Here is a 13,436-nt window from a genome sequence, read left to right on the forward strand (position 1 = left end):
GAGTGTGCTATGGTAAAAGAAGAGGGGAAGGGTGAACAGGAATTGATTTATGTAGAAATGTGGTACAGAGAGAAAAGGAGGACAGCGTCTAGTTTAAAACAAGCATGGCATCAAGACTGTTAAAAGAAGTGTTTAGCAACAGTGACTCAATTGACGTAATAGAGGTGTAATGGCCCACATAAAAAACTGTTTTTTCCAAGGACTTCTTTCAACCTTTCAATGGAAAACTGCAAAATTTGAGGGAACTGAGGAGAAAAGAGGGGGTTTTTTCATTCAAAATATATAGCATGGAAGAATGGGGGTTTCATTCAGTTTTTCCAGTGGAAATTTTGGGGACCACTGAAATACTTATGAAACACTTTTTTCTTTTGGAATGGCTGAAAAAAAATTCAGAGAAAGGTTTCCTTAAGCAACATGTGTAGCATGGGAAAATGCCTGAGGACTTCATTTTCAGTCTTTCTGAAGAAATAACTGGGACGTTTTAGAGAGCACTGAAAAACCTTGAGGAAATATGGTGTGTATAAATATTTCATTTCCTTTTGGAATGAGTGAAATTTGCTAAGATAACATAGTTTGCACCTACTTCTTTAGTATTGGATATATTTGCAGTTTTGCTTGTAGAAAACTGAGATATTTATACTTCCGGAATATGTCAGTAACACAATTCTGTAGGATATCTTACACAAGATGAATTTCTATCAATCTAGTACTGCTCATATCTTAAGCAGAAATTAGAACCAAAGAAAATATTTTAAAAGACCTTGCTCAGTATTTTTCTTTTATTTTTGATTATTGAATTTTGCCACTGAGAGGGTGACACAATCATTGGTATTCAATAGTAGCCATGTCACCTGGGCTCTCACATTTAGCCGTTCCATATCTTTAAGTAAAGGGGTGACTAAATTAGCCCTCAACTCATAGAATATAGGGCACTCCATAATCATACGTTCAATGGTTTCGACCATATGATATGAGCATCTGCATGTTCTATTAGAGTATGATACTTTATTGTATCTGCCCTCCAAAACTGTCAAGGGAAGAACATCCAGTCTTGCCAAAGTAAAAGCTCTTCTTAATTTTGGGACAGTCAATTGATAAAAATATTTCGGCAGTTGCATCGGGAGGGCAATTCCCAAATGAAGTGTCGAACATACCCTGTGCTCCTTAATTGACATTGTAACATCCAATTTCCTTACAGATGTTTTAATTTGACTTCTAATGTCTTTTGTTTTTGTATTTGTTATTCCTAGGCATTTCATTTTCCTTTCCAGTAGATCCCATTGGCTGTAATGTGTATCTGCCTGGATAAGCCCAAGTAGAGTAGATCTTCCTTCAGTTTTAAAAACCTTTACTTTAAAGAAAAATGCTTTAATCCAAACCCTAGCTTCCATCGATAATTCCCCTCATTTTGCTCTCAGTGCTATGCCCGAGACACATCTAGGAGTAGCCAATAAGTGTTGGAAAAAGTCATACTGGATGGAATCCATTTTTTCAGAAGCATCCTGAATCCAAATTTCTGCACCATACAGGAATAGATTTAGAACCTTAGCATTAAATACCTTTAAGGCCGATGGGACAAGTTGGCTTCCTGATGAGTAGAAGTATTTTACAATTGTCTTCCCTACTCTCAAAGCTGTGTTCCTTGCTAGATCCAAGTGTGTTTTCCATGTAAGAGGTGCTTCAAAGTGGATTCCCAGATATTTAAATTGATTGACCTGTTCCATATGTTGGCCTGCTATGTCCCATTTGAAGATTTTTCCCTGATTTCTGGCTCAACGTGACTAGACACTTTTTGGCTGTGCTCTGTCACAAGATGAATTTTATGTTTTAAATTCAATAAGATTGATTAGGGTTGACAGGAAAGAAATATTTCAGTTTCCCCCCAAATGTTCCATCCCTCTCAAAGTAAGCAAAAAAGGGTGTTTTATTCCTTCAGAGTTTCTACAGAGATCTTGTGCAGACATTGTTTATGGGTACATGGCACTTGTCTCTTCTGTTGATTGAACAGTTGACTGTTGGATTGTTGAAGCAGTATAAACTCTGCCTTTCTGGTACCACCTAGCACTTACAGTTCTGTAACCAGTATGGACTAGTGTCTTCCCCTTACTCATAGATAAAGATGCAACCTTTCTTGCTTAACCAAATTATCAATAGTATCTCCTTTATTTCTTCAGAGATACCCCCAATCTTATCTCTCTCTTGGATCCCTGTTTAACAGGGCACCTGAAGCAGAGCATTTCTTGCAGGGGAAGCTCAGTTCTGCTGATTCTGGTGACTCTTACTGGCTGCTGGTTATAACTGAGTCTTGGTTGTGTTTTGGTTGGTCTATGTGTTTTACTGAAAAATGTATTAACCACAATTCTGTCTACACTAAATGTAGTTTAGTCCAAAAGTAACCCTGCTTTTTGAAAGTAGTGATGATTAGAGACTTAGGTAACTAATGTATAAATGTAAAATGTGATAATGTTTACTACATAACCAATTTATATGAAAAGTATAGGAGACCAAGGGGTGAATCTTAAATTAAATTCAAGTTATGGGTATGTGCAATTATAAGAAACATTTTGTGTATAATCTTTTTAAGAGGAATTTTCTTATGTAAAGAGCTGTGTTCCTTTGGGGGTAAATATGATACTCTTTCATTGGAAAGGTGAACAGTTGTACTTTTTTTTTTTAATCTCAATTCAGCTTGACATACCCCATACTCTTTTCCAAAAAGCTATGAGAGGCATGGAGTGTAGTAGTTTGAGTACATGAATTCAGAGGTGCATGTGAGTATTCAGGGTATTTCATCAGCTGTGAACTCTTGAGTCTTTAACCCTAGCAATTAGGGGACATGATGAAATATATTGTTGTAAAATTCTATGAATACTTTCTGTACAGATACTTAGAGGGCCAGTTTGGTGTAGTGGTTAAGTGTGCGGACTCTAATCTGGGAGACCCAGGTTTGATTCCCCACTCCTCCACTTGCACCTGCTGATGTGACCTTGGGTCAGTCACAAGCTCTGGCACAGCTGTCCTTGAAAAAGAGCAGTTTGTGTCAGAGTTCTCTCAGCCCCACCCACCTCACAGGGTGTCTGTTGTGGGGAGGGGAAGGGAGAGGAGTTTGTAAGCCGCTCTGAGACTCCAAGTGAAGGGCGGGGTATAAATCCAATCTCTTCTTCTTCTTCTTTCTGTAGGCTCTGATAGCACTGTGTGGGGTCTTGGGAGAAATTTAGAAGAAAAGGCAAATTGCAGTAGGTGGACCAGTAAAATGTACCTTCAGTTGGTAAATAAGCATCTTGCAGTCAAGGCTTAGAACGTATTTGTAGGAAAAGGTTTAGCTGCCACAATTTCAGACAATGTTGACAGATAAACCTCTGTTTTATATCAATAACCTCAATTTGAAGTCTGTCTATAGTATAGGTTTGATTTCAGCTCTTCAGATTTCTGTTCCTGTACTTCCAGAGCATGGTGTTAACATTACTTCTGTTGGTTTGATTCCTAAGTATACCTTCAAAAGGTACCATATAAATTACTTAAGGACCTGAAATTCAGTCATTAGCCCTTAGAGTGGAGCAGAGTAAGCAATACACATGAACTTCCCTAAGTTGAGCTAGAGGCCACGGCTCTTTGTTTCTTTCTTCTATAAGTGTGGTGACCATTTCTTTTGTAACTGTACATAACAAATTATGGGCCACTGCATCCAAGGAGCTTTTCCACACAAGCGGTCGTGTGCATTAATTTTAATTTTCTTGGTTGCATTAACACGGAAAGGAAGCAATGGGTCTTGGCCAAGAAACTTCATGGCCTAGATAGAGAATTCTTAACTAGTGGCAGAAAATGTATAAAATGGGCTGATGGTCTAGAAAGTTCTTTGAAGATGTGCAGGTTGTTCCTGATATAGAGAAGAACATGAAAGAAAGCAGAAGTGGGAGAAGGAAATAGGGGGATTTACTGGTATTCTATGCTTTAATGGAGTTGGAAGCTGGGCAGCCTTTGTAATAAGCCAGTGAATGTCACATGACACATGAAGTTGCTTTATACTGAATTAGACCTTTGGTTCATCAGAGTCACTGTTGTTTACTCAGACTGGCAACAGCTGTCCAGGGACTCAGGCAGAGGTCTTTCATATTACCTGCTTTCTGGTCCTTTTAACTGGAGATGCCGGTGATTGAACCTGGGACCTTCTGAATGCCAAGCAGATGCTCTCCCTCTGAGCCATGGCCCCTCCCCATACCTATGAATTTATCTGGAAAAATGTTGGTTCTGATGCTTACGTAATGTTGCTACTGGTATAATACTGTATTGATATGTTTTCCAGTATGGGTAAAAAAATGGCTATCTTTTTACAGAAAGCAACAAAGAAAACAGACAAGCCAAGGCCCGATGAGAAGGATGATATAGATGTAACAGAACTTAGTAATGAAGAACTCAAAGAACAGCTTATGAGATATGGTGTGAACACTGGTCCTATTGTGGGTAGGTTATTTTTGTGAAACATCTCATGAATAATGTGTACTGAAACTCTGAAGACAAGGAGATATGTTGGGGAGAAAGATATGAATGTAGGGATATGCATTAAATATCACGGATCTGGTAACATGCATGATATTTGCAATATACAGCACCACTGCCGCTGTCTTCGTGACACAACTCTTGAAACCAGCATTATTATTCCTTCCAAGCCTTGCAGATTTTGAAAGGAGGATGCCTGTTGGCCCAGCAGCTTGTCTGTCATTCTCCCAGTTTTCGACACTGCCAGTGTTGGCAGGGAGGCTGAAAAGGAGCAGAGAGTACTGGAATACAGATCAGGAGCAGCCATTATTTATTTATTTAACTTATAGACTGCCCTCCTCCCCCTTCCTCCTCCTCCTCCTTTGTGTTTTGGCTATTCATGTCAAGGTTTCTCACACTTGTGATATTGATATGTCTGAAGTTTCTTCAAATTTAATGGTAATTTCCCCCTTGTAGTGTCTTTCTGCTTAACAAGATGTTTTACAAATGCATATTTTATCCTGGTAGTTTGATATTCCCATGGTGGGAATCTTTCCTGGTAACTATTGAAGGACATAGGTCTCAAAACGCAATGGACTGTTGCCTGTTAATGTAGATTGCTGGCTGAATAAATGTGGGTATATAAAATAATAGAACTTTTCACTCTCATGTATCAACTTCTTATTTACTATAATCAACTTTTTGCACCCTGCTTGCAGCTACTACAAGGAAACTTTATGAGAAGAAACTACTGAAGTTGAAAGAACAGACCCAAGAGTTAAGGTCTTTAATAACTACACCAGCAGTTTCTTCTTCTGCAGAGAACAACAAGCAGAATGGAAATAATGATTCTGATCAGTTCAGTGACAATGAAGAAGGTAACAATAAAATATGTGGATGAATTTGACATCCAGGAGCTATTCAGTTGTTGTGTATTCTGCTCATGCTCTCTGTGCATTTGGGGAAAAGATTACGTGAACATGGAACCTAGGGCTGAGGAGTGCATATATGAGAACTTGGGCACAGGTGTTTCTCTGCATGCTTTAGATGCATTGCCTGCAGTCCCTAACTTTTTCTGGTAATTTAAGACAGTCCTCAGCGATTTAACTTTTGGAATGGTACCCATGTTTTCAGCAACACAGTTGTGATTGTTTATAAGAACTTCTATATTAAGAGGCCAGTCTGGACTAGAACTTTAATTCCTAAATTGCCTTCTACACAGTTATCTGATCTCTTCTGAAGCATGTCTTCCAATATCTAGCAATTTCTCCTTTTTAATAGAATTCATTTACCTAAGAGCAGGTTCCGTTAGTCACATGCAGTCAGTCAGTGCTCATTCAGCTCTATATGTAGGGAGAAGAGCTGGACTGTGTACACCAGCCTGCCATCAGACACTCACTCGGTATATAAAAGAGTATATACATGTATGCTTTGTAGAGTTGGGGATTTTTTAAAAAAACAATGGTCCTGATTGTGTATACAAACATACACTTGTATGGGCTTAGGGCTTCCTAGTGTAAGATGCTCCACTGTATACATGGGCAGATGGTTGTGGCCCATTCCTATGTGCATAAAGCTGTATGCACATTGAATAACTCAACAAAGCCATTGACTTTGATAGTTACCTGTTGAGAGTGTGTGTGTGTAAAAACTGGACAAAAGTTTTGAATTGTTCCATTTTAGAGTTAATTCTCTTAAGAAAAATCAGAAGAGAATGTTCAGTTGACAGCTAGCATTATCTGTTGCCGGGGGGCAACATTTGGTGGTCATTAGTAACATTTTAAGAATTGTTGGTGAATGAGCACTGTAGCTGTATCTGCAAGATTTTCTCTCTAGTGTTAGTGTTTAGTATTCTTAAGCATCAAACTGCTGGAGTAGCAATATGCTTGCTTTTAATGTGCCAAATTATTATATTTCTAGTTCTTAATAAACATTGGTTGTGTGACACTAAGTAGAAGGAAGTAGGAACCACTTTACAGTGGTAATTATGTTACCTGCCTAATGTCCCTTCTGAAACTCAGTCCATGTATGCAGCAGAATGATACGATACGCTGTACCACTTCATGCTGTAGGTCAGTGATATCATTTTTAATGCTCCACCCTGTTTTTGTTTTCAAAAAGCACATTGTTTGCTCAAACACTGTTGCTGTGGGAAGTGTTCAGACTATAATGTTTCACAGATCCCCAGTGAAGGATATATGCAATGTCTAGGAATCTAAGAGTGAATTAAAATCATTTCTCCACATGAACCAATTGTCCTTTTTTGCTTGTGAAATTTAAGAACAAAGCTATATAAAGAATAAATATAACAATTTTCCAGTGACTGTAGATCTAACAGAATAGAACAGGCGCAGCAGTCTTCTTCAAAAGTCATTTGAAGACACAAAATGCATTAATGTTTTAATTCAATTGTGTTTGAGTGATTTTTTAAAAAACCTCATCAAATACATAGGACAAATTCAGATCTAACAGTGAAATATGCTTTTGATTTGAGCATGGTTAGAAATATTTCAGAATCAAGAGCCTTGCTCAAAACTTGGAGGTTTTGGAGCTTCCTAGAATAACTGGTGCTTCTATGTATTATACCCTGCTTTTCTCCCCACTGGGTACCCGAAGTGGCTTACATTGTTCTTCCCTCCTCCATATTATCCTCACAACAACCCTCTGAGGCTGAAAATGTTCCTGGCCCAGCAGGCTTCCACGGCATAGTGGAGATTCAAGCCTAGATCTCCCAGATCCTAGTCTGACACCCTAACTACTGCACTATACTGGGGCTGATTTCGCACAAGGAGCTGCACCGCCGTCCCGCCTCCCTTTACCCTGTTTCCATTGGTCAATTTCCAACTCGAAGCCGCGTGGCCACATTTTGTTTTTTGAGGATCACGAAACTGTGGGGAAAATTGGGCGAAGCCACGGGTCAAAATACGGCCGCGTGGCTTTGAGTGGGAAATTGACCAATAGAAACGGGGCAAAGGGAGGTGTGACAGCGGCACAGTTCCTTGTGCGAAATCAGCCTGGCTCTTGCAACCTTTCTTCAATGTTTCCTGAATTATTCCGTTTTGTAGACACAGCTACAAATAATGGTTTGGATTCTAAGGCACTGACAGTCAGGAATCTTTTTCCTTATTCTCCTTCCACCTCCAGTTCCTGCTGAAAAAAAAACCTGCTGATCTTTGGAAAGTTAATTCCAGCAGTCACGAGACCCATATGGACTAAGAACCACATGGGAATAGGGGGTTGCAGTGGGGAAAAAGGGGAAAAATCGCCCTCTTGCCTCATGCATCCTCACTGCAGTCTTTGCAACCTGGCTGGCTGTTAGTCTAAATGATTTCTGCAACTGTGGGAGAAGGGACTGCTGTGGGGGAAAGGGAGGGGAATGTGGAGAAAGATCCACTGTCCAGTTTGTAGCATCTGTTTAGTATTATGTAAAGATCAAAGAACTTTTATTTTACAATGGAGGGTCTTAATAGTGACTTAACAGTGGTGTTGCACTTCAGCTTTAGCATAACATTTTAGAATAATGTTCAAAAATATTTTAATAGTGGCAACACTTTCTTGTAATACTAGAATTTTCAGTTGCAAAAAAACTGGCTTTTGTTCACAGACCCCCAGATTGAGCTCAAACTTGAGAAGAGAGAACCACTGAAGGGCAGAACAAAAGTTCCAGTAACACTTAAGCAACGAAGAATTCCTGAGCATAACCAGGTATGATTATATTAAAGCCATTGTCCTCTCAATGAATCTTAACAAAACTGAGAATGTCCCTCAAGAGTGAGATCTCTTTAGCTTCAGCTAGATTGCTGCATCATGTGCCCTCTGACTACTGTTGTGCTTGCATACTTACGGTAGGAGTAGGTCCCATTGGGATTTGCTTCTGTATAAACTTTCATAAGATAAAGTCTAGTCTATCAAGGTGTTTGTTGCATCGTTGAAGGCTTATAAGAAATTGCCAGTGGGAGTGGGGAAATTAACAATTAGAAATTAGGGTCTAGGGGGGCAATAGCATAGTGAGGTCACCACCTGTATAGGTTGAAGGTTTTTGGATCACTTGATGTTAGAAGTGGGGCATGCCTTCTCTGCAGCTCAACTCCAAATGCCAGAAAAAGTTCATCCCCCCCCCCCATATCAACTTATTAAGTGTGCTTCTGTTTTTGGCTCAGTTCTGTGTCCAGTCTGCTATTGTATGAAAGCTTTTGTCATACTCATGGAAGCAATAAAATGCCACCATTGATTAGGACACTTGTTTGATAGTTAGCACTTATTCCAGGTAAGTGTCAGATTTGTGGCCAGATTTGTTGGTAAACAGAATAACATGTCTTTGCCCTCCTTCTCCCTGCCTGCAATATTTTGGAATACTTTTTAACAGACTCCTGAGAAGATATTCTTTGTGACTGAAATGGACATGTGATGAAACATTCTTAAAAGCTGGATTGGAGATGCATAATTGCCCAGTTAGGGTTTGTTTTGGATTTTGGCACATATCCAAAATGCTTAACTTTTATTACTGGTCTTTAGATCAGATTTTTGAAGTAAAATCACCAAAGACTTCACTAATCATGTTTGGAGATAACTCTCATAAGTTGAAGCCTGAGTCTTAGGAACACTTAATTGTGTTAACTGACAATAAAACTATGCTGTTTATTTTTAAAATAAATATCAAGATATATTAAACATGTTCAGTCTTGAAATTGAAACATATACATGGATATTGCCACTAATCAACTATAATAAAAATGAATTAAAAAGTTAAGAGGTGACCATGTTAGTCCAAAGAAAAAGTCCCAGAATTAAATCTTTGTAATGGCCTTTAAGGTGAACCAAAGTGACTCAACAGTGTTCAATCTTTTTAGTTTTCCAGAAGTTTTTATCAGGCTGGATACTGAAAAACAAAGGGGGGAGGGCAGAGTTGTTTCATGCCATGGTCTTGAGATGATTTGTTCATTCCTGTCTGGAGAATCATAGAGTTGGGAAGTGCTGAGGTTTGGACAGTGAGAAAAGTAACAGCCTGTGTTCTGAATGTAAAAATCCGTAGTTAAACAAATATATGTCTAACATCAAACCAGAACCTTAAAAGGTTGAGAAGCGAACAAAAGGTACAACATTAGCAGTTTTGGAGATTGATTTGATGGGTTACTCTTGCAATCATCTTCATGCAAGACAGGAGGTGCCAGATAACAGCTCTGCCCTATTTCTTGATTTTGCATGACTCTCAAACAGCTGCAGACTATTCTGTGAAGATACTTGGAATTTGAAGCTTAAATTTGTTGTCCAGTATTAGATAACAGCCATGTTCTTCAGAATGTCACTTTTTAATATTCTCATGTTTTATCTCTGTAGGCTCATTTCTGTATAGCCCTTCATGTTATATTTCATCTCTGTAACAGTTTACCTGTCACTAACAATCTAAGTCTTATGAAAAGAATTATTCCAGTTAATCCATCAAACACTCCAAGAATAACATTTAAAGTTCTAAAATTTTCTGTCTTCCTACAAGATATGTATTATTATGAACTAATAACACAGTTGTCTGAAGTATGCAAGATGTTCTCGGATCCTTCTGTAATCACTATATCTAATTCTGAATGCCAAAACATTCAACTTTTCCCTGATGGTGAATAGCATGTTAGTTTAGTCTTATGTCACAGCTATAAATTAAAGCACCCAAGTCTCTAAATGCAAGTACTCAAGAAACTGGTAAAACTGCTCACCCAAAAAAGCTGAACATCTAGTTTTTGTAGTACTTTGTTTTATATATATATATATATTTTGGTTAGAATTTTTTTTTATTTTCTTGAATATAATAAAACATTCCAAAATAGTTTTCAACCAGTTAATTATCCCGTTTTCCCTCCCTTCCCCCAACGGCTTCCCGCAATGCGTCTCCCTTGTGTCTCATAAAATTAATAGATCTTAAGATAACATCAGTTAACTTAGTATTGTTCTAAACATAGTAAATTGTGTTTCACATCCCAGTTTGTACTTTGTTTTATATTTGAATCTGGCTTCCTCCCTGGAGCACTTTAAGGCAGCTGAATATCTCAAAGAATGCTTTTACTCACTGAGAACGCATAGCATATAGAACTCTGAAAGAAAAGGACTAATCCTGTTTCCTCAGTTTGAAAATCATCCTAGTCTAACAAGCACCTTATGTTGTTGTTTTAAGATTTAATACTTTTGTTATATTGCTGTTTTTAGCTATTGCATATATGTAAGCCGCCCTGAGCCTGCCTTGGCGGGAAGGGCAGGGTATAAATCAAATAAATAAAATAAAGTTAATGTTAGCTTGCTCACCTGAGAAGGGATTATTTTAGAAAAAGTATTTGGGTCCTGATTTATCAAACGCTCCCAAATGACTGTTCTGTCATAATAAGTACTTCTCGGCTGGATTGTCACTGTGGGTGTAAGGGCTCTGTTTGCATTCAGTTGGTTTCTCAAACAGATTTTCTAGATGACCAAGAAAAAGCTCAAACATCTTTATTGCTTTTGTATTCCACCCTTTTCCACCATGGAACTCTCAAAACAGCTTTCATAGGGTTTCCAGGAGGTCTCCCAGCCAAGCATTAGCAAGACCTATTCCTCTTTAGCTTTCACATTATATGCTTGTTTAGGGCATAATTTTAGCTTCCTGTAGATGTGTGTGTTTTCATTTTTGGAGTAATAATGACTGGAGGGTTCTGTGCAGCTTTCATGTTGTTTCATCAATTACTTTATACCTCGACTAAAACAATTTGTTGTGGTATTTATATCACAGCAGTAGAGTTGCCCTTTATGGTAGGTGATAAGAGAATAACTTCTTGTTGGCTTTCCAAATCTGTTGTGCTATTTTAAGGAGTAAAGTGGCGTATTTCTAAATCTATCCTGGGAATTAGTATTGTGACATTTGATTATAGCTGTTTGCTGTAGGGATATGGCTTTCATATGCTTGCTAATTGTTTGATACTTAATTAGAACTATTCTGACGATGGAGTTACTGAGGCATTCTGGAGAAGTGGAGCTTCAAAAAGTGGACTTCTACAGGCATTTTCTAGGGAATCTGCAACAGTATCCAGAAGAGCAACAAGGAAAAGGGTGATGCAAGGCTAATTTGCAATCTAGATATTTATTTTCCTCATTCTCAGGACCCTAGTAATTGCTGTATATTTATTTTTGTTTGTGTTTTTGTTTTTTAAACAAACAGGTTGAAACTGCAGTACTGTTGCCTGTACATGATGCAGTCATGTCAGAGAGTACTCCCATAGCTGAAACTGTAGTGGCTTCAAGCAACGAGACTCTAGTAAATATATTGAATTTGCAAGAGGTGGTATTCTGTCACTTTCCTCCTTTTGGAAAAAGCTCCAGTAGATCTTCCTTTTTGCAAAAATAATAATGGGTGCTTCCTCTTTTAAAAATACTGTGGTTTTGCTCATCAGTCTGGTGCGAACTAATCGCAGGTAAAAGCAGCAGGAGGAATATTGAGCTAGATCTTTTGAACACTCTTCTTGTATTCACCAGAAGTTGCTTTAGTATGTGGTGACTATAATAGGTTAGATGTTTTCTCTGATCTGTCTGCAATACATTAATTTTATATTAAAATTGCTGCCAACATTTCTCTGTGAGGGTTGGCTGCCTGGCTTGGTTTTTTAATTGTTTCTGTTGTTTATTCTGAGCTTGAACAATTTGAATTTCAGCAGGTTGGCAATAGGGTGCCTGGAAATGTCAAGCATGCAGATCCTGTACTGTCAATCAGTGACTTCTCAAAGTTGCCCAGAAGAACACCAAAGAAACCATTGACAACTGAAGTAAATGAATTAAACTTAGATTGTTTGTAGAAAGGGAAGAGGGTATCTTTATTAACTATAGTTAATACTTGGCTTTTAACCTGGAGAGATGCTTAAGTGATTACTTCCTTACTTTCTGACTGCATTGAATGTGATATTTTGAACTAATTCTGTACACTCAAGACAGCATTACAGATTTATGCAACCCTGTATTATACCTGTGTAAAACAGGCTTCCAAGCAATGTATGCCAACTGTTCTATCAACCACAAATAGTAGAACTTGAGTTTATTGAGGAGGTTCATATCAAATTGTTGATTATACTGGTCCCATACCACAGTATGTTCAGTGCAGCTATGGATGGAGATGATGGCAGTTCCTGATCAGATTAGTGTTAGTTACAGAGCACAGTACATCTTGCTGAAAGACCAGGATGGTACAAGAAATAGTCAGACACAACACATGGCCAAACAGAACAAAGTAACCAAACTTCAGTCAACAGCTAAACTCCAGGAAAGATCTTTCTTGCATTTTACTCCATGTACCACATTCTTTTTTGGAATCACACAGGGGGATATGCTTGTGTTCACATACTGAATCTCTCTTTTTATTATAGTTTTTCATATTTATAGATTATAATTTATCTAACTTCTCTTGCAGCTGATGGAAAAAACTCCTACAGAGGAACGAAGACTAGAAAGAGATATTCTTAAAGAAATGTTCCCTTATGAGGCATCAACACCTACAGGAATTAGGTATTTCTGGGTGCAGTTATGTTTTGTGACATGAAAGCTTAAAGCATAGCTTTCTGCAACTGGCTTTGTTTTAATTGACATTAATAGAATTGGTGGCCCTCATAGTTGGTGTTCTAAAGATTAAGGATATCTGTTGGATCCCCAAGCATCGAGAATAAATCCACGTTTTCAAGAAAAGCAAAATTTATTTCAAAGCGTTGAAGACATACTCAAACACGTTCTTTGTTAGAACTGGGGATACACAGTTAGGTCAAGCATAATAAAGGAACTTCAAACAGATACAGATCCAATGAATAGCTTTCCCGCTGGCGGGCTAAAGAAACAGTTGCGCGCCCAGTCCATGGGAACCAGGCAGAACATCAGACAAAACACAGGTGCAGTACTCATGGGAAAAAGCAATAGGCAAGCATTACAGCATCTTCTCCCCCACACAACCTCCAGCAGTTATC

At 38.3% G+C, this 13,436-nt stretch overlaps 1 protein-coding gene across 6 annotated transcripts in view; it reads left to right on the forward strand.

Annotated features, from left to right (window-relative positions):
* Positions 1 to 13,436, forward strand: part of TMPO (thymopoietin) — a 30,846-nt gene that overhangs the window by 8,739 nt on the left and 8,671 nt on the right. Inside the window, exons 2-8 of one of the 6 annotated variants that reach the window (XM_015421526.1) lie at positions 4,335 to 4,461; positions 5,196 to 5,354; positions 8,081 to 8,181; positions 11,425 to 11,544; positions 11,654 to 11,749; positions 12,144 to 12,254; positions 12,893 to 12,987. In XM_015421526.1, the coding sequence (XP_015277012.1) occupies positions 4,335 to 4,461; positions 5,196 to 5,354; positions 8,081 to 8,181; positions 11,425 to 11,544; positions 11,654 to 11,749; positions 12,144 to 12,254; positions 12,893 to 12,987 (809 nt within the window). The remainder of the gene's footprint in view (positions 1 to 4,334; positions 4,462 to 5,195; positions 5,355 to 8,080; positions 8,182 to 11,424; positions 11,545 to 11,653; positions 11,750 to 12,143; positions 12,255 to 12,892; positions 12,988 to 13,436) is intronic. The other 5 variants (XM_015421534.1, XM_015421542.1, XM_015421550.1 and 2 more) reach the window with 5 other exon arrangements.

Source organism: Gekko japonicus, unplaced genomic scaffold, assembly GCF_001447785.1.
Source record: "Gekko japonicus isolate JY-2015 unplaced genomic scaffold, Gekko_japonicus_V1.1 scaffold684, whole genome shotgun sequence".
Classification (NCBI taxonomy): Eukaryota; Metazoa; Chordata; class Lepidosauria; order Squamata; family Gekkonidae; genus Gekko; species Gekko japonicus.